The sequence below is a fragment of the Gastrolobium bilobum genome, unplaced genomic scaffold (assembly GCF_033153095.1).
Source record: "Gastrolobium bilobum isolate Gb01-03AN ecotype WA unplaced genomic scaffold, APGP_CSIRO_Gbil_v1 utg913, whole genome shotgun sequence".
Classification (NCBI taxonomy): Eukaryota; Viridiplantae; Streptophyta; class Magnoliopsida; order Fabales; family Fabaceae; genus Gastrolobium; species Gastrolobium bilobum.
The window spans coordinates 475,468-502,482 of NW_026900059.1; the positions used below are offsets into that span (position 1 = coordinate 475,468).

Below are 27,015 nucleotides of genomic sequence, written 5' to 3' on the forward strand. Positions count from 1 at the left end.
ACCAACATGGTGCGGGGGAATTCTTAATTATGACCATATATATTAACACAAAGATTGAAGTACATAACGGTAAAAAAAAATGGGTAAATTGAATGACATTTAAATGCCATATTTTTGCAAATGATTTAATGTTGTTCTCGCAGGGCATCTACCTAATTAAAGAGAAAACGAACTTCATTGTGCTCGAACTTACATGATGATATTAAAGAAAATGGTGGTTATATTTACTATCATTTTAATATTATTATTCTTATTACTTGTTTAGTTATTGTTGGATTAACTTGAAATCAATGGTTGAAAAGGAAAAAAAAAATTAACTACCATAAATTTTAAAATGATCCAACAGTAACCAAATAAATAGGAAGAGTAGTACAATTAAAATAGTAGTAAATATGACCTTTCCAGAAAATATATATATATATATATATATATATATATATATATATATATATATATATAATTGCAACTCCTTATTATACAACAACATATTTAATTGTACAGTTATAATTGTACATTCTTACAATAATAAAGAAACGGATAAAACCCGGCCTCCAAATACATGGCAGCAGGCTGGAGATAGATCCTATGATCCTAAATAATACATTCAGCCATCTCTTCATTTTTCCGGCTAAGTTTAGCTGTGCTAGATCTCAACCCAAATGTCCAGCTCTTCACTTTATTCTATTGTCTCTAAATTGGTAAATGGTACAACATCAGAACAAATTTATGCATGTGGCTTTGTTCCTTCGCAAGGTACAGAAATTTACATATAGAAGCACTCTAGCGTAACCTTAACCTTAAAGAGCTGCATCATCTTCATCGGACACCCAACTCTGAAGCTCATCATTCCCTACAGGTGAAAAGATGATTATAAAATTGATAAAATGCAATGGATTATTCTAATCCAATGTAATTATTATTGTTTTGTATGTTGGACTAAATTCACCAGATAAAAAAAAAAAATTATCACACTAAAAACTATGTCCAAAGCAAAGAGAAATTTCATCCACTAAGTAAAAATTTAGAAACAGGTAGTGATAAAGTAGACAGCCATAGAATAGCAGCAGATTACTGATTATGGACTACTTGGAGAGAAGCCGAGTCAAAAGCACATCCTACTTTTAGAGCCCTTTTCTGATCCCCCATGCTATAAATTTGATCTATTTCCAGAATCTGAATTTAAGGTGAATTCATGCCGCAACTAAGTTAAACACCATCTTAGAATCCCAGGCATCTACAAGATGCATGGATGCATTGATATTTAGGAATCTCCTGTTTGACAATTAATTACTAGTCCCCTTACGCTTCTGGGAATGTATTATGCCCCTGTTTAGGTGCACTTAGCATATTTAAAATATCCAACTTAGAATTTCTAGATATACCCTTCCACATGTTATGAGGGGTATCACATGCCAACAAACATAATGCGTTTAAGACACAATGAGGAGTATGTGATGCCTGTGGTTATCTCATACCCATGTATCAAACATAGAGCCCGTTTGGATGGGCTTTTTTTTCTTTAAAAGCTGCTTTTTTTAAGAAAAAAAAGCACTTCTCGAAAAAAGTCTGTTTGGATGTCTGCTTTTAAAAAAAACAGAAGTCATAAAAAAAGCCAAAAACCTACTTTTTTCAGAAGCTAAAGATTTTAACTTTTAAGAAAAGCAGAAGTCAAAAGTCAAATATTTTTTTCAAAAAACAAATATTTTTTTAAAAATCTAAATAGCTGTAACTTTTATAAAAAGTACTTTTAAAATAAGGAAGTGATAAAAAGGACTTTTTTCAAAAGTCCATACAAACAACCTCAAGACTGCTTCCTCGGTACAGTAGCCAAGATTCCCACTCAATAAGAGTGGTCTAGTGGTGAGGTATTTGGATAGTTTGCTAAGGTCATAGCCTCAAAACTCTGTAATGCCATTGTACCCAAAAAAATCCCATTCTATTTGGTTATTTTCAGCAAGGTGGCCAGGGTGAGAGTGTAAGGATCCTTCTGTGGTTGGAGAAGAACACAGAATTTCTTGGCCCCCAAGACAGTTTTTGGCTTCTCTGTGGTTTTATGCCCAGGACTGCTTCAAGAGTGATGCTATCTTGGATTTGCAAAGATTGGGAAACCTTGGTTCATACTTATGCCCAGGTCTCGAATCTTATTAGGAAGGATTTCTTATCATATCCCTAGTTGTACTTCTTTTTTTTCTTTAATGAAATTTCATCTTTTCTCAGAAAAAAATAAAAAATAAAACCGTATTCTTTCTCAGTAATACAGATATCTAGAATGCTTGTGAGAAAGTGATATCAAGTTTCTTCGGATATTCCAAAATGACAAAGGAGCCATATGTATAAATTAATCAAGTCACAATCAGCATGTTGAAGTATCTTGTAATTAAATAAATCAAACTGCAAAACAGTCATATAAATAAACCAAACTGCAAAACAGTCATATAAATAAATCAATCTACGCACACCTGGTATTGACCAAGTCTCAATAATTCAATCAGTATTGAAATAACCTGATCAGCCCCATGCCTCTAAGTGGCCTCAGGTCAACCAGTTTCAGAATTATTCAAAGTTCAAGAGAATTTTGACCAGTTTCCAAACATATCCTTCAGTACATGTTAACTGGAATGGATTATAGGCCAGTTCCTTCCTTCATCCTTAATCCATCAGTCGACTTATATGTCAATTTTAGCAAACTATTTTCATAGTTAAGTTGAGCAAAGCAATATAGTTATACTAATATAAAGATGAAACAGTAATGAACTTACCTAAGGATACAGTTTCTGGCAAGCTAACATATTTGGGACATGATCCTTTTGAAGTAACCATGTCAATTTCAATGTTGGATCCAACAGCACAATCTCGTGGCTGCACACAAAAAAAAATATTGTTAAATAATTATGCTGTCCAAATTATTATGTTTGAATAGGACACCTTACAATCACAGAATTAATAAACAAGGTAATGGGAACTCTCATGATGCCCATGAAAGTTTGTTTAACCAGTCAGGGTTTTCCTTCATTTTCTAAAAATAAACCAAATTGCCACCAAATTTACAAAATTCAAGTCAAATGGCACTGGGTCTAGAACTATTACATATAGTTCTTGTTGAGATATATAGTCTCACATTGGTTGTATGTGCAACTAATGTGAAGTTTATAAGGTCTTAGGCACTCCCACCCTTTGAGCTAGCTTTTGGGGTGGTGTATCGCAAGGTTCTTTACATGGTATCAGAGCCTCGCCGCCCCCCACTTTCTCTTGTGGACTTTCTTAGCACGGTAGGCTGGGCCTGTTGCATCTTCCACTCTTCAAGCCCAATGGGCTCTTGTGTGAGGGGGCGTGTTGAGATATATAGTCCCACATTGGTTGTATGTGCAACTAATGTGAAGTTTATAAGGTCTTGGGCACTCCCACCCTTTGAGCTAGCTTTTGGGATGGTGTATCGCAAGATTCTTTACAGTTCTTATGCAATATTACTTTAAATCTGATCAGGAAGTTCAGTAGTGATATCAATATTTGAAAATACCAGCTAGTGCAGACTGAACTAGTTAGCTCTTATCATGTCAAATGGTATCTAAATACTCTTAATTTCTTAATAGTGAATAAAGACAAATATTTAGACATCTTTTAGTTTATTATGTCAAATATATTGCAGAGTAGAGCTGATTTCCAACCTTGAAGTCCTTATAGAAGCATAGGCGAAGTTCCTCTATAGAACCTTTGGAGCAAACTATTAAAGGAGATGTATGGAAAGCATTCTCAATGGCAGAAATAATGCCTCCAAGGGGATACTTTTCTGTATTAGACGGAACATATCCAGCATCATTTAGAACTCTCTGGAGAAATGTTAAAAAGCAAAATAGTCAGAGCATGCTCCAATGTATATGCAAGTAGGCATTTGGTCTTTGCAATCAAATGTTTTGCAAACACAATTGGTTGCCATTCCAAAGACAGAATAAGATCCAAACCAGTTCAGCATTTTTTAATGATCTACAACAGGGCAGCAAGGAATCCACATAACACTGAGATTTTTAAGTCCTCAATAGATAAGATGGTGTGCCAAGTAGCCAGCAAATTTTGTTATTAATTCAAACCTTCATGCATATATTTGGACCATACTATAGCATCCGGCCAACCCTGAATACTTATAAAATTCCACTATCAAGCATATTCACATATACATCAAGGCTAAAGGGACCACTGATTGACTAATTCATTAATCAACTGACAAATTTTATCAACTGGAGGGAGGATACTGATTAACTGATTCAGTAATCAACAAACAAATCTTATCAATTGGAGAGGGAGTCACTGGTTGACTAACTCAATAATCAGTAGACAAATTTTATTAGTTTTTTAGAGTGGTTGGAGGGGGCAAGATAACATTTTAAAATAACAGCTGCATAGAAATAACCTTTAATTTTCTAAGTACTTGTATTCAGTAAAGCAAGTTTGATATTTTAAGGAAAAATGAGAATACGCTAAGGACCAAAAAAGTAGAAATACAATCAGTTATTAACTTATTATTTCGCATGAGCTCGTTGCCTACAAAAAAAATAAAGAAATTTCTAGATACAAAAAAATTTATGCTTTACGAACTTACTGTAACATTGTATTTGAAATAGACATTCAGCGTTGTCAGGAAATAATCATATTCATTTTTAATCACAGGATATGAGCATGTTCCATGCTTCTCTGCAAGTGAAATTGAAATATTAGAAAATTAGAATACTAGTACAAGAAAACCATATGATTTTGCTTCAAACAAAATAGCAGGAAAAAAAATAAACAATGTGATTGAAAAGAAAATTAAGTGACCAACAATAATATATTTGAAACTTTGAACACATTGTTTTGCATCAATTGAATATAACCAACTCTATGCAAATATACCAGATTTTAGGAAAACAGCTCAACTATTACTCTCAAGCAAAACATGGAACAAACTTGTTATATAATGTAAGCAAGCAAAAGTTATAAGAGATTATTACCCCACTGCCAATGTGTACCATCGAGGAAGCCCCAGGAAAACAGATTAAAAAAAAAAATTAGATTCCATAACAATTTAAGGCTAAATGAGAAAGTCCAGAATTTTCAATGAGCACCTCATGACCCCAAAATGAACCTTTTCCACCGCTGCATGTTGATGGTGAGCTACAGCTCAATGATGGCCAATATTGCTCTAAAGCATCAGTCAAAGTCGATATCTACGCAGAAGATGGAACAACAAAACTTAGAAAAGTGGAAATGGAGTGCTAATGCAACTAGTTAATAGAAGACTCCAACAAGTTCTAATGGTATATAAAAGTAATACTAACACAAACATTCCACCAGTGAAAAAGTTTAAAATATTGCAGTTTCAACAGCGAAAAAAGTTTCTAGGCTGTCTTCAATCAATAGTTAATATTTTAATATTAATTATCCAGTAAAACTAAAAGGAATTACTAGAACTTTCTGGTATAACTCCGAAAGGTAAATTGATTTCATTCTATTCAAAATTTCAATCAGTCAAAGCATGGAAACCAATATATGTGATCAAATGTTTTTCAAATTAAGGTTTTGTAATTCTACCTCTTTTGGATCGAATCTAGATTTAGAGCAACAGGCTGGCCAGGTTCCATCATTATAGTCAGGCCAGAGCCCATCTATCATACAAGTAGATACAATCTGTTAAGATATTTGTTGCAGGAATCTCCATACTCAGAAGGGATATATACAAAAAGGTCAATAAACTATTCAACTCACAAAACAAATTTTTATTTTTTACAAATAATGCAATCTAAAAACAAAAAGTGCAAGCCTGGTGCACTTGGCAGCCCTTTTTACAGTTTTCAACATCCAGCTAGATGATCAACAACCCAGAAGAAGAAGAAATTGGCTCAGAAACAAAGCCATTGCAACTTCTGAAACTCAAGACAAACATGAAAGAACTATTCCACCGCGGTCTAAATTTCCAACAGTAATTTGAAACCTCATACTCACGTATGGTGAATATTGTTGGAGAGTTGGAGCTGAAAAGGAGAAGAAGAAAAAAAAAATTAAAATGCAAACATGTCAGTTAGTCTCTTTAACAGATGCTTTATATAAGATGCCATAATGGTAAAGATTAGAATATAGTCAAAATTGAAACATGTTTATTATCTTTCTTCCAAGTTTCAATCCTTCGTCATATAATATAATTATCAACAACAAAAATCTGTCTCCAATTTTGATGAAATAATCTCCACTTTGGTAAAGGTTCTAGATTTATGAACTCTCGTAATACCATAACATACAAAGTATGAGTACACTGATACATAGATGGTAAGAAAAGGCTAACCGCAGACAACAGTAGTCATAACAGAAAAACAGAATGGTAACAGAGAAACAGAATCATAACAGAAAGTGTAGAATGGTAACAGAAACTGTAATCATAACAGAAAAACAGAATGGTAACATGGTAACAGAATCATAACCATTTGATCACGAGCTCTTGAATCATGTAAAAAAGAACATATATTAATGGTTTTATATTTCTCTAATGATAAGAGAGGGCCTGGTTGGTTACGAAACAGAATCTGACTTATTCTGTGATACATTTAATATAATTTATCAACAACAAAATCAGACTCCAATTTTGATTAAAAAAAAATAGGATAATTGGTAAAGTTGAACAATCAATATTAAAATTAAAATTGAAAAAAAGAAAGGGGGGAAAGTGATAGTTATGAATGATACCCTCTGCAGCAAGCATTAGAGGGACAGCAATGGCGGGAGCGTTGACAGTAAGTGCCAGGCCATTGCAACGACAAAGCAAAATAATCAAAATCTCTGTGACGGCTTCCTCCTTCACGCTCCGACTCCACCATGGCGCGTGCTGGAGTTGTTGTGCACGCAAACACAACCATACCCAGAAGCAATAGCCATAGCCACGGAACAAGCGTTTGAGGAGGCATCATTGTTCACGATTTTGTCCCTGCAAATGGAAGAATGCTTTGCTTTTAAATGAAACAGGATGGAAGGGAAGGACAATGACAATATTAGATTGGGTAGTTACACATTTTCATTTTCATTTTCATTTTCATTTTTTTTAATTAATTGCACCAATCTCGAGTTCCCACACACCATGTTAGGTCCAGTAATTATTAGGATTTTTATTTAATTTTTATTTAATAATAAAAAAAAATATCAAAGAAAAAAATATATGTTCTGGCATTTCTCATTGTTATATTCGGATATTCTCTTTTTGCATTTCGGATCTGTCGTACCAGTACAACTAAACTAAAATGTTTGGCTAAGAGTAGAAAAGTGCATCGATAGATTAAGGCAGATTTCATCTAATTTTATGTTGTATGAAAGAAAATTTCTTATGTTATAGATATATTTATGGTGTGATTCACCATTTATAAGAAAAAAAAGGATGTCACAATTTTTTGACGAATCTATAAGAGATAAAATTATTTTTATATTGCATAAGAGTAATTTTTCTCTTGATAATAATGGAAAAAGTATGTGTTTTTTTAAAAGATATATTTATATCCTTTTAAAAGAGATAAAGAAATAAATTATGAAAAAAAAAGAATGAAAGAAAAAATTTATAATTTAAAATTTAAAAAAATACATTACGCTCGTTTAAAAGGGCCCTCCTTTCAAATGATTGACATTTTTTCTAATAATGATACAACAAAATACTAGTGAAGTGTCCTGGAGTGGGGTGTTTGGTTCCTGTATTTTGTGGAGAAAGATGGGTAAATTGAAAGTGGATTTGTTGGTTCACCGTGTTTGATTCAACTAGTTTCTTACATTGCTATCTATCTCACTTTCCTAGTTAAGCCATTTGCAAGGCTATCTGAGCCAAAAAAGCAGGCCAAATTTACTCACTTCTAGCGTGGTATTAGAAATTATCTAGCTATCTGTAAAAATTTGACAAGCCATTGATGACCATGGTACCCTCTACGATCACTTCTGAGATATTTGGTGTAAAGCATATGGGTACCATTTTCAACACTATTGCTGCATCGAGTCCACTTGGATCTTATATACTTTCTGTGAGAGTTGTTGGATATATTTATGACAAGGAAGCTACTGAAGAAGATAACTCATGCATTGGTGTCCACTGTTTCATGTCATCGTTTCTGATCCTAGCAGGTGTGGCTTTTCTTGCATTTTTGTTTGGTCTGGCATTATTCTTCCCGACCTAAAGGTTCTATAAGCAAGTTGCGTTCGAGACAAGTTAGATTTCCCACCGTCAAAAATTTTTACAAACAAGGTTATTTTCGTAATATGAATTTATTTTTCCATCTATATTTTACTTACAACCAAACATAGATTTCATACAAGTTACCTAATTTCTCCGGTAAAATTTTTTCTAACCAAACAATTTTTTTTTACATTTTTCTACCTATCTCACTTTCTAACTATTTTTCTATCATTTATAAAATTTCTCATCAACCAAACAAGCCTTAGCCATGTATCTTTCACGGGGAAGTATCTTATTACCAATTACCAAAGCTTTAGGAGAGCTCTATCTCATAATAAGAGAGGGGGAATATATATATATTTTAGAAAAAATCTGCATCAGACTGACATGTTCTAATATGCATTCAATCAATATTTTTCGACATGCGTCCAACTCGGTCAATGCTTTGATATTTTTTTTAGATGCAAATTTTATTTTACATTATTTTTTTAATAAAATATGAAAAATTAATTTATAAATAAAATATTTTCTGTTATGAAATTTGATCTAAAAAATTAACAAGGTATGAAAATTTATTTTTGTTTTATATTTATATTATAAAATTTAAATATTTAATTAGTTATATAACTTATTATAAGTTGCTATATGTATTAAATGTAAATTAATACATATAGCAGCTCATAATAAGTTAATTAAATAATTAATTATTTAATCGATTCCAATGATAAAATGAAATTGTAATTATAATGTTATAACAAATTGTTGAGGAGAGCGTTCTTGTGAATTGTGATTTTCTGTTTTTAAAAATAGATATTCTCATATTTAGGTTTAGTTATCTTCAAAATGCCATCACCAAACAAATGTGACCTTATCTGATTGATTCATTAGGATGATGTTAATGATTAATGAAACATTCAAACTAATTCATTTTTTTGCAAAAGCACTCCTCTTTGTCTTTGCATTATTTGTTTTGAATTAAAATGATCGAGTCCACACTCTACACCTGCTATAGAAGCTACTACAAACAGTGTTGTTCAGATGTTTCATGTATTCTGATCATCTTGCACACACGCGAACCACATGTTCGGTTACTGGTGGGAGGGTATTATGAATTCGTTTGTTTATTATGCTTTATCCTTGCCATGAATCGCAGGTTGTACTTTATTATGAATTCATTTTTTTACACTTAATAAAAAAAAATATCATATAATATTCAATGTATATGTTAATATATGTTTATTTAGAATCCATTGCTGTAATTCATGAGGGTATTCACTCACTCATGAATTAAGAAATTCCACCAGAAATAATAATCGTGATGATGACAAAAATCAAAAAGTTAAATACAATAAATTGTTCAACAACATCATCAAACTTTATTAAAAGATTTAGGTTTTTGTTGACTTTTTTGCTTCATCCATACCACCAAAAGGAATATAATTACAACTCGCATGTCATGATTGATTAAAGCACCTTCGTATGAGCAAATTGATAGCATGTGGTGTTGACTCGTCCTGCATAAAAAAGTCTTGAGAGTCGATGGTAAGCTATAGATGAGTTAGAAGAGATGAGGAGTTGAGAAAATGATAGAAGAGTAACAAAATTTGGCGAACGAGGGAAGGGGAAAATTGGTGACGGCGAAGGAATTTAGGATTAAAAAAATACGTGTTTGCGAAGTGAGAAGTGAGAAGATTGCGAAAATTAAAAAAATTAAAAAATCATAAGATACTATTTTATTAAAAAATAACGAGATATTGTTTTATTGAAAAATAATAATATATTAATTTATTAAAAAATAATAAGATATTATTATATTTAAAAAATATTATTTATTAAAAAATATGAGTCAGGTCTAAAGGCTTAAAAACCAAGCTTGCTAAAATCGATTTATGACCTGATTTCTAAATAAGTATTTTGATGAATTCAAGTCTATTCTATTTTTAAAACAGACAAGTTAAGTCAGGTCAAAGGCAAGCTAATCTGTAGGCTCCTGAGAAACCGTCCGGCCTAGGGGTGTAAATGAGCTGGGCTAGGCTGGGCTTTGGCCATCCTGGCTCAAGCCTACGTAAAAAAAAATTCAGCCTATCTGACCTACTGGCCTATTAAAGGCTTTATTTGTAGGCCAAGTCCGGCCCATTTTCAAAAATAAGAAAGCTTGACATGGCCTACAGGCCTTGTAGGCCTCCCACTATATATACTAAGCAAAAAAAATAATTGTATAGAGCAAAGAAAGTTCCATTCATGCATGCACTAGTACTTCTTATAAGAAAAAAATGACAAACAAGAAAGAGTAAACATAATACCTCAGCTCTAGAATGTATATCATAGAGGAATAGAGTCAAAGAAATGGAAAAAATAAGAAAAATACAATTACTGGATGCTGAAATAAAGTCTACAAGAGAATATCATTCATCTAAAAATCTTTAAACCACCATCAAGACAAGGGAAAAAAGAGTATTATTGAAAGATCTTCATCGGTAACATCATAATCCAGCAAGGTACCCATTGCTCCATGGTATTAAGCTGCAACAACATGTAAAATTTGGAGACATTAGACAAGTTTTCCTTTCATAAAATAAAATAGCACAAAAAGTAAGAGATATTGATATTTGGTACTTTGTGTCTTTGCCACATAAAATAAATATTATTTTATTTTAATAAATTAAATAGGCCAGCCTACAAGGCTGTAGGCCGGGCTTGACAAAATTGGCTTATGGCCTATTTATTAAAAAAACTTTTTTATAAGCCTAAGCCTACTCTACTTTTCTGAAAGGTCGGACCTGGGCTGGGCTCAATGTAGGCCGGGCCGTAGACTGGGCTGGGCCAGCCTGGCCCATTTACACCCCTAGTCTGGCCCATTTACACTCTTAGTTATGATTTCATTTCCTTAAAAAAATTCTAAACTCTATCATTCCCACGATTGCATCAATGCATTATTCTTCACCTTAGTTTCATATATAATGTCTCTACAACTACACTTATCTATTATGTCAATGAAGCACCACCATCAATTATTATATGAGAAGATTCTGCGGAGTATACTCAACTCGCCAGATATTCACATAAAACAAAACTCTTGCAAGGTAAAACAAATTAGTACTTTAAGTTTGAGTGAAATTTACAAACTAGGAGATGAGAAGAGTTTTGTAAGCTCATGCCCATTTACTCATGCTATTTGATCAAACTTGAATATTTTTGGGTTAGATCATGATTTTGTTAAAGAAGCTTTTTTGAGGATGATTTTATGCAACTCTTCCATAGATCTCCAGTGAAATTAGGTGGGGATATACTTGTAACATATTTTGACGCTCAAGTCAAAATTATATAAATAAATTTAAGAAAGATAGAAAATATCATTTACCTTGGGCCTTAAATGCCCTTATTTATAATAGGGGGATGACCCGCTTAGAGGAATTCTTATAATTGTTCTAATCAAGTGGGTATAAAGGCAAAGTCGTTTTATTGATTATAGAGTGAGATGATTTGAGATGACAATGTATCAAAAGTTCACAAGAACAGATTTTGTTAACCGTGTAATTCTCTTGAAGATATATATATATATATATATATATATATATATATGGGTTATATTTATCTACTTTTACATAAGATAACTACATTTCCTACACACACAAGCTAGGTGGGTCCCATTTCTTTTTTTTTCTCTCTCCTCTTACTTATGGGTCCCACTTACAATCTTGTTTCTACAACATAAGATAAGCATTTTCCTACAACATAAGAAAATTATTTCCCTATATATATATATATATATATATATATATATATATAGAAAATAGGGAAGAAAAAAGAACTAACGCAGGATACAAAGTCTTGGGCTAGAGGTGCCTATCAAGTCCCTCTTTAACAGGTCCCTGCACATATTTGGAGGTGTATTACAAACATGCAGATTCCAATATGCCAACCCACTCCCTATCGAAGCAAGAGCATCTGCCACCATATTTCCTTCACGGAAAGCATGATTTTGGTCGTCCATGGCCTTTGAAGCAACTCTGAATTTAATGGACTAATGGAGTAAGGGGATGTTCCTTCCCATATTGGCTTTTAACAAGGTTAATAGCCACTTGAAAGTCCCCTTCAATCCACACCTTTCGAACCCTCAGATCCCATGTAATTTGAATCCCATTTAGCAGCCCCCAAACCTCCACTCTCAGCGCTGAGTCACAATCTAAATCCTATGAAAACCAATTACCCATCTGCTAGTGGCATCCGAATGACAGCTAGGAATAAATCTTTGGTACTAATGTTGTACCAAAGACAGTAAATCTCATCAATGAAAATATTACATGTTACCTAAAATTCTGTTTTTTCTGTCAGATTTTTTTTCTCTCTTCTGATGTGTAATGCTCTCATTGATGAGATGCACTGAATCTAGGTACAGCAGTAGTACCAAAGATTTATTCCACAGCTAGGGGTGTTAACGGGCCGAGCCGAGCCGAGCCGAGCTTTGGTCTTAAAAGACTAAGTCTGTGTTTAAATGTGTCAGTCTGACCAAGCATGTTATCTGTTATGAATATAATTTCAGTATGTGGTCTGTCCTATTTGCAAAAAATAAAAGCCTGATTTAGTCTGCTTAAAAACAAATAAGACAACAAAAATTTATCCAAACAAAATATACAATCAACAGCACTAGTAATTTCATAAATATTCATAAATTTAATGTATATCCAAACAGCATAATATAAAATAAAATCATTCAAAAAGTATGTTTAATTAATAAAATGGGATGAAATGGATTGAGGAGAAAGAGCTATCCCAAGTAGTATAAAAAATATAAAATAAAAATTAATGTATTAGGCCAGCCTGAGAGGCTCTAAGGCCGAGCTTTTGAATTGGAGCCTGAGGCCTATTTATTAAACGAGCTTTTATACAAGTTCAAGCCTTGTTCCAAAAATCAATTTTAGACATACAAACTCAGGTCTTCACGAGCCGAACCAAAGGTCCCTGTAAAACCCCTAGCTCATTAGCACCCCTAGCCACAGCTAGATCTTGTTCCCCTTCCACTACTAAAACCATCCACGTTAACTTTGACCCACCCTTTAAGAGGAAACTCCCATTGGATAAATCTATCTTCACTAGGTCCAGTAACCAGCTAGATCTTGAAGATATTTTTTTCATTACAAAGAATATGTAAATGGGCTTGTTTGATCTATTGTATACCGCGCTTAAAATATTGGTCCAGAACACTAGTATTTTCTTTTTTGAAAAAAAATGCACAATTTTTTCCCTTTAATGATTAGGAAATACTTATTGAACAACCCAAAGCTTGCTTAATTTAGCTTTTTCTTGAATGTTACTAGACATGAGATAAAAGAAAATAATTCTTTCCTGTTCCCGGGTTAATACAGCGAGCCGTACTTGCTCGTAAGAGTAAAGGATACGGAACCCAGATATATTTTACCGGGATAGGCGGTTAGTCATGTCAGTGAGTATTACACTTAGTGGAATTAGCAGTTAGTTGAGTCAGTCAGTATTGCCAGTAATAAAGTCATAAGTGGGCCTACCACGATGCCATGATAGCATCCACCACTCCCATGATAAAAGTAACTGTTCTGAAGTTGTCTCCATATATACACCAAGAATTGAGATAACAAAGGCAGATAACCAGAATAGAAAATCCAGACTAATGTTCGTCCAGAACATTTCCCATGAGTATTAACATTTGTTTCCATTCTTATAACTTGATGGATCAAAACATTGGGTTTGACTAGATCAGACCATGGCTACACAAAATTTAGTCATGAAAAAACTAAAGAACTATAATAAATGTCATGGGATTAAACTTATTGATCTGACAAGACTAACAAATTAGACCCTAATCGAGAAATATATTAATAATAAATAATATATATATATATGATTTCTAAATAATCATGTAGCTTCCACCATAAAAATAATATTAAAATAAGTTGAGTCTAAGGGCTGTTTGGAGTACCTGATAAAGAAGATAGGATATGATAACTTATCATATCCTACTTTTATCTCTTGTTTGGTGGGTCAATAGGATATGATTAGATTATCCTATTGTCTCATTTTATCCTATCCAATACATGATTTCTTATCCTACGAGGGGAGCTAGTTAGGATTCAATAGAATAGGATACCAATTTTGGATACCCAATATATCCCCACGCTACCCAATATATTTGTATTTATTGCATTATATTTTATTTTTCTTTCTCCTTTCTCTTTTTACATAATCTTATCAGATTGCTAATCAGATGTTCATCAAACACAGGACATGATATAGGTTTATCAGCCTCATATCATATTCTACCCTTATCAGCCTTATATCATATCCTACCATTATCAGCCTCATATCATATCCTACCTTATCTACCAAACGAGCCTTAATAGACCAGTCCTTGTGAAACTGTGCCACCCCTGAGGTTGGGGTTGAAAATGTCATTTTAGAACAAACAAAAACATGTATAAAAGTTACGAAAAAAGAATTATCTTGTTACATGATAATTTTAATTTCATGTCATAGATACAATAAATGTGAGATCCATCTATTTAAAAAAAAGGGTTGACACACATTTTTATGATGTAGTGTGTTTTATCTAAATAAAATAATAAAGTAAAAAAAAAAATAACTAAAATTATATTATCCGCTAAATTTTCATAGCAGTTAGTAGAGTGGTAATTTTTTTTGACACCAATATCAATTTTATAGTTTCTGAAGGGTGGTGCCCAACTTTGTTAGCTGTCTAGGTTCATTAGGTTGTGTCTTGTTCCATCTACATCAGACGGTTGTGGGCTTGTGGCTGTGCGGTGGTGACCGTGTGATTTGAGAAGAAGAAGAAGAAGAAGAAGAAACGATGATGCGTACTCGATTGTTATGGTTCAGTGTAGGGTTCATGGCCTCAGCTGCTGCGGTTTCCCATTTCGTTTGGAAGGATCTGTGGGTTGATCGTCACGCTCTTGTCTCTGACATGAACCACAAGTTTGATTCTCTCCAAGCTCGAATTTCCAACCTTGAATCCACTCCACCAAATCATCACACTTCCCTTTCGGATCAGGTATTTCTCTTTCTCACAACATGATTTCTCAAATGGAAAATAGTGTGTTATTTAGATTCAGAATGTTGACTCTGATTTAGATGTTTTTATCTTTCTTATGTATATGTTAGAAGCTTGTTTTTGTTAAGTGTTAAGATTTTGAATCAATGACCAAGGAAACATCCTCTGTCTTTTGGAAAGGACTCTGGGAATCGTGCTTTAATTACAGCAAAATTTTGTTAGTCGCATCATATAATACTCATTAGTAATATAAGATGGCTGACTGATTAGATGAATAAGATTTGGAATGAACATAAAGGGCAAATCTTTTGTTGATAAAAAAGATTTGGATAAAATCAGTTGTATGCAACCTTACCCTCTTATTTTTTTTATAAATAAGTTGTGAAGATTGAGAATGGACATATCCAGGAGAAAGTTGGATTTACATCAATAGAGGAGAAGATAATGGAAACTTGTCTTTTGGGTTGGTCAAGTGGGAAGAAGACTAATAAAGGCTCCGGTGAGAAAAGTGGATCAATTGGAAGATAGTTTGATACTCTGATCAAGAGGGGTAGAGGAAGACCTAAGAAGTATTGAAAAAGGCCTTGCTCAAAATGGTTTTGCTGAAAATTTAGTTTTTTGATAGAGCTCAATGCCATCGATTAATCCATGTAACTGAACCCACCAAGTGGGGTAAGGGCATAAGCCTTGATTGTTTGTTGTTAATCAAATTGAAACGTAACTATTGGACTACTTCCATAAAAGAAATCACTTTCATCCAATAAATTATGATCAAAGTAGCACCATCATGGGTTGGCTTCTGAACTATGTACTTTTAACTAGACTGGTTACATCTGTCATTGAGGTGTGGACTTTTATTTACTCAATGAAATTCAGTCTTTTTATTTTTCAATTGCTTGGGAGTTGTTCCAATAGTGAAGCCTTTTCTCAATGGAAAAGGCTGATTGTGGGGGGAAATGACAGATACATGCCCTAGGTGACTCTTAAATCTATGGTCTCGCCATAGTTTTTAACTATACTGGGTATGTACTGGTTAAGGGTTTGCATTGCCTTTGGACTCAATGATTGTCGACCCTTTACCACCGTGGTTCTGAATGCTTTCTTATTAGTTTAGCAATGCCTTCTTATTTTCTCCTTGAATTTTGATTATTCTTATAACTTTTTGTTTCCCTGACTAGTTGTTCATTGGTGTTTCATTTCATATGTTAGATTTCTCTCGGTATTTGCTTCCCTCGTTCTTGGTATTAAGCTAGTCTTATGAATTTTGTTGATAAATGCATCTGGCCAAAGTGTAGTGTAATATTTGTTTCATAGAATGCATCTAGTAGTCTAGTACATGAGCTTTGGCTACATTCTTTTCAATCCCACTAACCCTTTACTTTTTCTATGGTACAGTGAATACTTGAACTTCTGTCTGTGCTTATCTAGAATCTAGTTATATAACACATGAAAGATGCCAAAACCTGATTCTACGCTAGAGGGAGGTGCATACTGCATACCAAGTCGATATTTGTTCTTTCCATCTAGACTCAAAGCAATAATATTTTCTGCTAGTAATTAGAGATTGAGAGAGAAATTGGGAAGAGGGATTTCAGTTGCAATTATTTTGATTCTTATTATTGTGTTCTTGATAGTTCAGATTTGCATTAAAGTGTATTGATAAAGCTTTCATTCACTTTGGCAGGTTGAAGGCTAGATATCTTTTTCAGCTCTAGTTAAATGCTTTCTGCAAGGTTTTAAGGTCTTGATGCTTGCTTCAAAATGTTTGTGGAAGAATTGACCATAATAAATCAGACTCCTGAGGCAAACCTTAAATTTTTTTGTTCCCCTGGGAGATTAGCTAATAGTAAGGGAAAAAATGAACAGAAACGAAGCAACGTTTACCATGCGATGTTATTAAATATTATGCTTTTTAGTTCTACAACTGATTATATGCGATATTAAGAACTAACAATTTCATCTGTTGCCTCACGTATAGTGGCTTTACCCTCTAGCAATTGGATATTTGCTTCAACACGTGAACTTGAACTTTTTCCTTTCTTTATTATTATTGGGCCAGGTTATATTTACAAATTTTTTTATTTACAAACTACACTATCTTCTCCTGGGAGAACACTAATTTCACTATGTTCTCTTGGAAGAAGATAGTGTAATTTGTAAAAATTTATCAAAAAAGTTTGTAAACGGATCCTTTCCCATTATTATTATATGCAAATTTGAAGGAAAGATTGATCTGCCAACATTGAAGATGTAAATTTTAGCTTTTATATCATTGCTCTAAAAATTTGGCGAATAATCAGCTGAAGTAATACGATAGTGGAATAGTAGGGTTGAACACACTGAATAGCTGAGTTGATCAATAACTCAAAATTGGAATTTGACCCGCAAACACATGCCCTATATCTCTGTATGGGTATGTGTAAATTAAAAAAATAAATAAATTAAATGAGCAAAAGTACACTAGATACAACACCACAGTTATACAAATTTTATTATATATTTTCGAAGTAGGTAACCACACCACCTGCTTCATGTGGTGCAAATAAGGAAAAACAAATGAAAGTATCTTCTCATTTTATTTTGCGGATACCATCTTATATTTCGTTTTAACAATTTCAATATTGTAGAAGTGAGATGAACAAAATGCACTGGAAGTATAATTAGAATTTCGAACTGGTGAGGTATTCTGTTTTTATGTATTGTTTTTCCTCACACCTCGTTTTGTAAGTCTAAACATCTGAGCTTAAAATCCTGAGCTCCTTTATATTTTGAAATATTTCCAGAAAATTTCTTTATTTCAGCATGTTCTTTATAGTTAGAATAAAGAAAACATATTCAATTTGGGAATATGTTCTCTTACACGTATCCATTAGGCCTTGGGAAATCTTAAAACAAGTTTAGAAAAAAAATATCCTAATACCAAATGTTCAAAAACCTGTGCATTGATCAACAAAATGCTCAATATAAAAGCATATACAATTGCACATTGATCAACACAACACTATATATATCATAGTCATTAAGCCAAGGGAAAAGAGAATATTGAATTGTATGCTACACATTTGCAACCAAAATGAAATTTCACTAATAAGATATTAATCTTTCCATACAGGAATGATCCCTTGTGCTGCCAAACGTTTTTCAAGCCAGAAGATAATGTGTCTTGCAGTAATTTTCTTTTCATCAATAAGAAATGGTTCAACAGTGCTTGCTTCTGAGTTATAAGATGACAGAGAAAACCCCTTTGGACCTGTTCAAGCATAGAATGATGCTGATATTTGTTTGCATTTGCATTTAACTCAATGTTAGTGTAGTACTACTTTCTCAATAGCAAACATAAAATATACATACCAGTTAATCCTGTGGGAAAGAAGGCCCAAAATGAATAGGGATTGCCTTTTTTCAAAAAAGAACCTTCCAACTGTCAATCATAACCAATCAAATATCATGAATTAACTCATTCAATAATGTAAAGCTTCATGAACTTCACTGAGTGGTTTTGATGCTCAAAACTGGCTGAAATTAGAAGTAATGGAAGGAGAATATGCTACCTCATTGAACCACATCATTCCCTATTAAACCCAGACTAGCAAGGATAGAGTGAGGGCAATCCTTGTACGCAGCCTTATCGTTGCACAATTGCAAAGAGGCTATTTCCCGGGTTCTAATCTGTGACCTTTCAATCACAAAGGAGCCGTTTTACAATTGCTCGAGACTCGCCCTCTTCAATATTCTACCTCATTATATAGCTTAAATTGCAATCATTACAAAGACAGTAATCTGAAGAGTGGCATTGGTAGCATAGCTGCATCACTAACCTTATTGTCCTGAAAGACTAGCTCAATATTAGAGAGATCTTCTTGGGCTTCAAATATTGCTTTCAATGAAGGGATCACATCCTCCTCCATCATCTGAGGTAGAGGCTTAGCTGGAGCTTTAGCAGGAGGCTTCTTTTCTGGTTCAGCTTTTGGAGATGCATTTACTTCCTCCTTTGTTTCAGAGGTAGCTAAGAGCAGAAATTACAGTTTCAATTAGACTAAGCATTTTCAGCTTGAGTGCAAAATTATTGAGAAATAAAAGAAAATCAAAGCAAAGTTTTTTATTATGTTAATGCAGAAAGATACCTGATGTACTAGTAGATGATTCTTGAACAGCAGAACAGGTTATCTTGTTTCTGTTAGTTGATTTTAATTTACTTGCAATCTGCAACACAAGAAAAACAGATATTGAAAAGAAACTTATCATGAAAACAAAAATTATTACTACAATAAATATCCTAATATTTCAATTGTGTAAATTGAACATTACATTAGATGAATCTCATCAAAAACAATACAGATGCAAGTGAACTTTGAAAGTGGAACTTCACACAAAATTGGATTACACAAGGACCCTCTAAGCTAAAACTACAGGAAAAAATAAATATATACATACACACACAAAATAAATTCAAAAACTCATTCCTAAAAGACATCACTTTTTCTTAATAGATTAATGGGTTAAAAGTTTGTGAGGACGTAACTTATGTCGTTTTAGCAATTTATAACTATATATTAATGGTAGTACATAGTTATAATATTAAAATTATACTTTTTCCACTTTCCACGTCAGCAAACAATATCTGAAGAGAGAAAAAAAAGTACAACTTTAATATTATAACTATGTATTACTCTTGGTACATAGTTATAAATTGCTAAAAGGATATAAGTTACAAATCATTTCCCCTTGATTAATTAATATTCATAAATTATAATCTGAGATGGAGCTGCATAATCAAGGGAAGCATACCAAAGGTTGTATTGGTGATGATGATGAGGTGGGTAAGACAACATTCTGGGAGACATGCAAAGAAGAAGAAGAAGTTGAAGTTAATGAATACAAACGAAAGCTAGAATCTCCAAGTGCTCCTCCTCTTAACAAAATTGCCATTTGCATTCTTCCTCTCCTAATGCTTCTTCTATGTTTCTTTTCTTTTTGTTTCTTTTGTATTTAATCGCCAACCATTTTTTTTTTCTGTCACTGGTTTGTTGATGGTTTAAATCAGAAGCATGAACAAAATGAAAGAACCCTCTGATCCACATGGTGCTTGAGACAATATGTACCACTGGTTTTTCTGCCTGTTTTTTCTCTATCTATCTATCTATCTAAGCAAAAACAAATATACAAACTCGGAAACACTATAATACAAAACAAGTAGTGGCAGAAGCAGTCACCACTAATGACAAGTAATGAGTGAGTGAGTTTTAGCCGCATATAATAAAATTGCCATAGACAAATCAACAACAACTTGAACTTGTTTTTTAAAGAAATAAAAAAAAAAAGGAAGAGTTGTACAAGTCTGTTATATTATCATGAGGAAATCCAATAGTTAAAACTTTTTTTGTGGGGTACATAAGTTAAGCTTAAAATTCATCTTAAGTTAGGATAGTTCTCTATTTTGGTTTTGCTATTTTTAAAAGGAAAGCGAATTATGATTTTGAGAATTTGAGAGAAAATGTATTTTTTATAAAATTGCCCTAGTCTACAAGAATTATCCTAATACAATATTTAAGTTGTTAAAATAAAAGCCTTAATAAATAAAACCAAAAAAGAAAAGTATAATATTTTTAATAATTAATATATCCCATTTATAAGAGCAAAATAAATACATGTATGAATTATATCTTCCTCGTAATATTTTTGAAGTTATACCTTTTCAATTTTTTAAAAAAACTATTTTAATTTTGTAAAAAAATCACAATATTTATATTCTTTTAAATTTATTATCATAATATATGTAGAAGTACTCAAGAATTGATGATAAGTGATTTTTTTATTTTAAAAATACTTAGTTGAGTAAAAGTTCATAATCAGTCATTTATGAAAAAAAAATGTAATTCTTGGTCAACTTTGAGATTTACTGTCATGTCGACAAATTTCAATATAACAAAGTACAATTTACTTAAATAAAAAAAAAATTGACTGACATTGAAAATATTACTAAATTAAGAGGATTCGACAATGTCTTGCACAAAATATACTTTTATAAAAATTTCACAGAAATAGATTAACCAGTGATGAAAGTGTGCTATAAACTAAAAGGGTATTTTTCTATACACAAAATAAATTATGCCATGTAGATTTGTCCTCTTGATATCTTGCTAACAACTCTCTAATACAAATATTAATCTCAAAAGTTGACTCAAGTGGTAATATAAGCCTGAGAATGAACAAACAGCCAAAAGAGCAGAGATTTAAATTCTAAAAAGAATCTTTGAAGTTAGAGCTGAATAATAATCACGTCAATTAGTCTCATACAACCCTTTTGCTATTCAGATCATGAAAATACCAGGCCCTAACTCGTCCCAAAGGAATCATTAGGGTCATGAAATCCAAAAAATTTACATACATTGATACCTTAAAGTTACTGAGAATCATAACAGTATAAAAAAGATATTCAAAACCATAAATATCACATATTGCTGCAAATACTGTGAGAAAAGTACCTTACACAATTAACAATGCAGTCTATTAAGAATAAAATGCAAGAAAAGTATTTCACCGTTTTTCAGTTTAAATACAGCAAATTAATAATCACAATGCAGCAAATCTGGTTCAACTAGACTTGTTTCTCTTGGTAGTTCTATTTCTCTTTTTGGTTGGCACATGGTTGGACGGAAGACTTTTCTGCTTAAATTTTTGAACCATGTTGTATACCTGCAATAGTATAAAAATTTCAAGATACCAAAAAACGGTATCAAGATATAAGCAAGAAGAATATTAAGAAACTTCAAATTCAATCCTTAACTCTACAGAAGCTAAAATTCTCTTGCTACAGCACAAAATATACAGAATGATCAATTGCTTTCTAACTTGCCAAGACACACATTGCAACATATAATTTGAATGGAAAAAAATCATAGAACTAAAAGGAGGGCTGATACATTTTATTTATACCCCGCTAGCATCATAGAAGTCACTCAATGTGAACATATAAACAGAAGTCTCAATTGTGTTTCACATGGCTATTTCAAAGCTATTCAAGTATGTTGCTAAGTGCAGCAGCATACTACCTTTCTTACACTGGTTGTCAGTCCCATACTTGAAAGGGAACTGCTGTCAACACATTTCCAGGTTGTAGTTTCATTGTCCTGGCTTTTGAACAAATCATGGACTCCCCCTTGCAGAAGAAAAAATTAACATTAGTACAGAAAAGTAGCCTTGATGTGTAAAGTGTTATCATTTTATTCCATAGTTGTCAATAGCAGTTAGCGGCCGACCCCGAAAATGGTATAGCGGTGTAGCGGGTAGCGGTATTGCCGCTACGGTGAAGTATTAGTTCCACATATATTATACTAACAGTCAAGATACGAGGCAATACTGCTTTTAGTATTAATGCTCAAACATAAGAAGTCACACAAAATCAAACACATTATTCATAATCAATGTCAAATACAAGGAACATAAAAGAAGGATCCAAAATTAAACACAAATGAACAATAAAATTGTCAAATAGTCAAGTACAAGAAGTGAACTAATGAAGAAAATCATCATCATCTCCGGATTCTCCATCAAACTCCAACATGGGAGTGGTGTAGCGGTGTAACGGGTAGCAATATTGACGCTACGCTACGCCGCTACCTTCCGCTACGGCCAAAGTTGCGTAGCGTCGCAGTTTATAGCGGCCGACCGCCGCTACCCGCTACGGTAGCGGTTTAGCGGCGCTACGGGCTGCTACTGACAACCTAGTTTTATTCATATTTATGCCCATCTATAGGCTATATTCCAGAATGCAGACCAGTTTTTAGAGTCTTCTTTAAACCACAGAATCTCATATACTAGATGAATTCAAAGATATGAGAATACAAAATAGCTGCCAGTCAAAAGATGATTAGTTACCAACTCGCTCAATTTCCAAATACAAGTAACTTGTGACACTCTTAACTATGAGCTGTATTATGACTAAAATTATGACTGGGAAGTTGAAGAAACAAAGATATAATAGTAGCATGTCCATTGATATTCATTGAGATGCAAGGAAGTAAGGAACTTTTGGCTAAACCCCTGGATGCTCATGGTCCTTATAGCGAAATTCAAGGTTTCATTACTTTCAATGAGTAGGTAATAAAATTTCGTTTGTCACTATTTGATAATGATAATATGTTATGAATATCCAGAATAACCTATTTAAGTAAAGTAAATGTGATCTGGAGAAACAATAAAGAGTAAGACTAATCCAACTTGTAAATTGCAATGCCATATAGAAAGAGACTCGAACCTTTCAACTGTAACACTAGCAATTCAACATACAACTTGAGACGAATGTGACTGAAAATGTGAACAAACTCCCCAACATCTTCCCTCAAAACTATATTGCAAGTCTTTCTGATGTCAATTTTGAGAACTTTTTTCAAGAAACAATTTGTTGCTTCTCTTCGCGCCAATGGAGCAGTTTCTCCATCCAGCAAGACAGATGGAAACTCCCAGAGACCAGCAAGCAATCCTTCATCGGGCCTTTTTACAAGAATAAATTTACTGGTAGACTGATTTTCATCTGACAATGTTTCAGCTCCAAGTAACTCAACAACACATACAGCAGAAAAATCAGATCTTTGTTTAACCTTCACACCCTTAACAGGATAATCTGTAACAGCTACTGTACTGTCATGTTTTGCAATTGATAGTGCATGACAAAATTCTGATGCTGGACATGAGGAACAGCTTGGGTTCAAAGGGGTACATAAAGTTGCCCCAAGTTCCATGAGAGCCTGATTGAAGTCCCCAGGACGAAGAGGATCCACTAACTGAGCTGCTAATTTCCTTAATCTCCATTCCAAATAAAGAAAAAAGAAAGTAAAGAAAAAGAATAAGCCCTGATTATAAAATAATTAGATTCTGCCAATAATAAAGCAGTAAAAACACGGTGTACCCACAGCCTATCATGTGTACCTTTCCTATGTAGTGTTAGATAAATATAAAATCAATAATGTGGCATTCACCTAAGAGCTTAAGTTTTTAAGTTGAATTGATTCTTTACATGTGCCTTTAAGCACGGCCAATAAAAGAAGACACCTTATTTAGAAGCAAATCATGTCAGATAAGAAACTCAATCCTCACTCTTTTGAATTATTCATGTCATGTATGTGTCTCCTCATTAGTTGTGCCTAAGGAAGGCAAGAAAAAATCAGATATGATTTTCTAACTACTCATAATGGTAATTATTGTTATTTTCTTTGCAAATATAAATATAGATGTTATATAATGCATGAAAAAACTTATAATTTTCCCATTATTTATTAATCAGGTTTGAATATCTGGTGAGAATTGAAATACCAAAATATTTAAATTAAAAAATGAAGAAAAAAAGCATTTCTCCACATATGTTAAAGCATAGTTAAGATTCTTTGATGCGATAAAAATGTTGAATAATTTGTTCTAAAAGTTCACATAAACTCACCAAAATCTCTTAATGGTTACTGAGTCTTTTGGATTTGCGGAAACAGCCCTTAGTCTAGCAATCACCCTTACCACATTTCCATCAACAACAGGTACCACCTGATAATTTAATGCATGAGCAATAGCCAAGGATACTTTTCAGGAACCAAAATCACAAAACTCCCCACCTCTTTGAAAGCTATAGAGGCAATTGCGCCAGACGTATAGTCTCCAATTCCAGGAATCTTTCGTAACATAGAAGCCACTTTAGGAATCCTGCCTCCTTCTGCAACTATTTTCTTTGCCCCCTAACAGAAGAAATGGAAAGAATATTGTCAAACCTTGCAGCACTGTTGGCATAAGTAAATCATGTTTTTCTCTTATTGATCTATCTCTTTACTTTCTTTAAGTAGGAATTACCTTCTCATTATTCTTAATACAAGATTGAGGAGATCAAAAGCAGAAGCAATGGTTTGATTTTTGATTGGAAACTCAAGATTTTGATCAAAACAAACTCCTGCTACTCCATTAAAGCTATGTTTGGCAATATCCATTATATGAGATTTTGATGCATGCACTATATGCGCTATTTTTAGCTGTTTTTACTAAGAAGGCAAAAAAATATAAAGTGATGAAGGTTTAACACCCATATTAGCCATTAGAAATTCAAACGGGCTCCAACTTGTTACTAGGGAAACTTGTAGGATGTAGTAAAAAATATGCCTTTCCCTCCAGGTTTTAGATAAATCTTAAAGAAGAAACAAGATAAACAATGGAGAGTAATGAAATTCAATGTTGTAATGAGAGAGGACCTCTAAAAGAAAACGGGCTCTTCGATAGTAGCCCAAACCTGCCCACATCTCATTTACTTCCTGCACAAAGATGACAACAATGGCATGGTGAGGACACAATGAGTCTACAAATAACAAGTACTTTTAAATACAGGCACACAAAGGAATCAAATTTGCTATTGCTATCTATATAGGCCAAAGCACATAAAAACAAATCAAGGGTACAGAGGTTCCTATATGTCCTGGAAAATTCTACAAGCTCTATCCTTAAGTTTAGCCCACTTTGCCTTCAGAAACCTCCAACAGCCTTTCTTGCACAACTGTTATTCATAAATTCCTACTTTCAGTTATGCCAAGCTGTTGTTGTATCAGAAGATAGATTTAGATCTCATTTCAGGTCAAATCTTGGCTCTGATGATAAAAAACAGCGCCACAATTATTGAAGTAAAGATCAACCATCCCGAAGTAGTGGTATCACAGCTACTTCCTGCTTATCTTGCAATGAGTTACCTTATCACATTTTGTTAAAATACACCAATCAAATCTCACAAAATATCAACTGGAATTTTGAACCATCACATCAAATCATCAGCAATAAAGATAACAACTTGCTAACATCATAACATCAAAGTATAATATTTTGTCAATTTTCATAACCAAAAAAAACAAGAAAAAGAAAGAAAAGAGGGACTTGACAACAGATTAACAGAACATTTGCGTTGAAGTCCACAACTTCCAAACAATGTAACATCTTAGCATCTCAACTACCCCTCCAAATTGCAGAAGATAAAAAATATCTTCATCATGTATTAACATCACACTTATCTCAAACTAGTTGGAGTCAGAGAAGATAAAAATATACATATACATATACATATTAAAAAAAAAAACTTTTATAAGCAAAAAAGGAAAGAGAGGCCAGAAAACCTCAATAGAAGCACTAAAGTTCACAACTTGTTAACATCATAGCATCAAAGTACAATATTTTCTCATTTTTCATAACCCAAATATATCAACACAACATTTGCATTCAAGTTAACTTCCTAACAATTTAACATCACAGCATGTCACCTAAACCCTCCAAATTGCAGAAGACAAAAAAAAAAAAAAAAAAAAAAACAATTTTTATAAAGAAAAATGGAAGGAGAGAGCAGAAAACCTCAAGAGAAGCCAGTGAAAGAAGGTGAATGGTGGGCCATCTTTGCATCCAACGGTTGTAATAGGCAATAACAGTCTGAACCCTTGTTTGCTGCAGCATAACCTCGGAGACCCACACCCCATAAGCTCTCTTTTCCACTTCTTCTTCTTCTTCTTCATGGTTTAAGGTGGTTCTCCAAGGAAGGTCCCTGCGGTTATGGTCATACCAATCCAATAGAGCCACCCTCAGTTTATGTGTCTCGTCTTTGGTGAAGGACACTGCATCCTCTATGTCTTCAACTTCCACCAAAGTTTGTGCCTTTTTTCTGACCCCAATACCATTCCTCCTCGTACTCCTCGTTTTCTTCTCAGACATGTTGGAAACTAGTTGTGAGGGTGATTGTGATGGTAAACTCAAAAACATAAATGGTTTCACAACACTTCTCACTATCCAATGTTGTTGT

The 27,015-nt window shown here is 33.2% G+C and overlaps 4 protein-coding genes across 5 annotated transcripts; 1 reads left to right on the forward strand and 3 right to left on the reverse strand.

The window, feature by feature from the left end:
• Positions 1 to 469: 469 nt before the first annotated feature.
• On the reverse strand, positions 470 to 6,941 carry LOC133295115 (ribonuclease 2). Its single transcript, XM_061493912.1, has 9 exons — positions 6,709 to 6,941; positions 5,974 to 6,002; positions 5,563 to 5,636; positions 5,097 to 5,198; positions 4,983 to 4,986; positions 4,595 to 4,686; positions 3,666 to 3,827; positions 2,760 to 2,859; positions 470 to 850 (listed from the first exon to the last, which is right to left on the reverse strand). The coding sequence occupies exons 1-9, from the start codon at positions 6,927 to 6,929 to the stop codon at positions 798 to 800; spliced, it is 837 nt and encodes a 278-aa protein (XP_061349896.1). The 5' UTR covers positions 6,930 to 6,941; the 3' UTR covers positions 470 to 797.
• A 7,936-nt stretch (positions 6,942 to 14,877) lies between these two features.
• Positions 14,878 to 17,233, forward strand: LOC133295121 (uncharacterized). 2 transcript variants are annotated; one of them, XM_061493918.1, is made up of 2 exons: positions 14,878 to 15,209; positions 16,894 to 17,233. In XM_061493918.1, the coding sequence occupies exons 1-2, from the start codon at positions 15,009 to 15,011 to the stop codon at positions 16,903 to 16,905; spliced, it is 213 nt and encodes a 70-aa protein (XP_061349902.1). In that variant the 5' UTR covers positions 14,878 to 15,008; the 3' UTR covers positions 16,906 to 17,233. The 2 variants fall into 2 exon arrangements, with proteins under 2 accessions (XP_061349902.1, XP_061349903.1); XM_061493919.1 differs by lacking the exon at positions 16,894 to 17,233 and adding an exon at positions 16,605 to 16,821.
• A 938-nt stretch (positions 17,234 to 18,171) lies between these two features.
• LOC133295088 (uncharacterized) lies at positions 18,172 to 20,328 on the reverse strand. The gene is made up of 5 exons (XM_061493884.1): positions 19,998 to 20,328; positions 19,334 to 19,412; positions 19,028 to 19,215; positions 18,561 to 18,630; positions 18,172 to 18,459 (listed from the first exon to the last, which is right to left on the reverse strand). The coding sequence occupies exons 1-5, from the start codon at positions 20,142 to 20,144 to the stop codon at positions 18,305 to 18,307; spliced, it is 639 nt and encodes a 212-aa protein (XP_061349868.1). The 5' UTR covers positions 20,145 to 20,328; the 3' UTR covers positions 18,172 to 18,304.
• A 1,392-nt stretch (positions 20,329 to 21,720) lies between these two features.
• Positions 21,721 to 27,015, reverse strand: LOC133295132 (adenine DNA glycosylase). Its single transcript, XM_061493929.1, has 7 exons — positions 26,574 to 27,015; positions 25,436 to 25,495; positions 24,812 to 24,931; positions 24,646 to 24,743; positions 23,467 to 24,008; positions 22,262 to 22,368; positions 21,721 to 21,905 (listed from the first exon to the last, which is right to left on the reverse strand). Exons 1-7 carry the CDS (start codon positions 26,973 to 26,975, stop codon positions 21,804 to 21,806), a joined length of 1,431 nt encoding a protein of 476 aa, XP_061349913.1. The 5' UTR covers positions 26,976 to 27,015; the 3' UTR covers positions 21,721 to 21,803.

Bases quoted from the DNA above. Each gene is read 5' to 3' on its own strand.
- LOC133295115 (XM_061493912.1), bottom strand. From the start codon at position 6,929: ATGATGCCTCCTCAAACGCTTGTTCCGTGGCTATGGCTATTGCTTCTG. The intron at 3,828-4,594 runs GTAAGTTCGTAA...ACATTTCTCCAG, and splicing joins ATTTCAAATACAATGTTACA to AGAGTTCTAAATGATGCTGG. The intron at 2,860-3,665 runs GTTGGAAATCAG...TTTTGTGTGCAG, and splicing joins GCTTCTATAAGGACTTCAAG to CCACGAGATTGTGCTGTTGG.
- LOC133295121 (XM_061493918.1), top strand. From the start codon at position 15,009: ATGATGCGTACTCGATTGTTATGGTTCAGTGTAGGGTTCATGGCCTCA.
- LOC133295088 (XM_061493884.1), bottom strand. From the start codon at position 20,144: ATGCAAATGGCAATTTTGTTAAGAGGAGGAGCACTTGGAGATTCTAGC. The intron at 19,216-19,333 runs GTATCTTTCTGC...TTCTGCTCTTAG, and splicing joins ATCATCTACTAGTACATCAG to CTACCTCTGAAACAAAGGAG. The intron at 18,631-19,027 runs GTTAGTGATGCA...TATGATTGACAG, and splicing joins TAGTCTTTCAGGACAATAAG to TTGGAAGGTTCTTTTTTGAA.
- LOC133295132 (XM_061493929.1), bottom strand. From the start codon at position 26,975: ATGTTTTTGAGTTTACCATCACAATCACCCTCACAACTAGTTTCCAAC. The intron at 24,932-25,435 runs GTCCTCTCTCAT...TTCTTCTGTTAG, and splicing joins GAGCCCGTTTTCTTTTAGAG to GGGGCAAAGAAAATAGTTGC. The intron at 22,369-23,466 runs GTTCGAGTCTCT...TTCTTCTGCAAG, and splicing joins GCTAGTGTTACAGTTGAAAG to GGGGAGTCCATGATTTGTTC.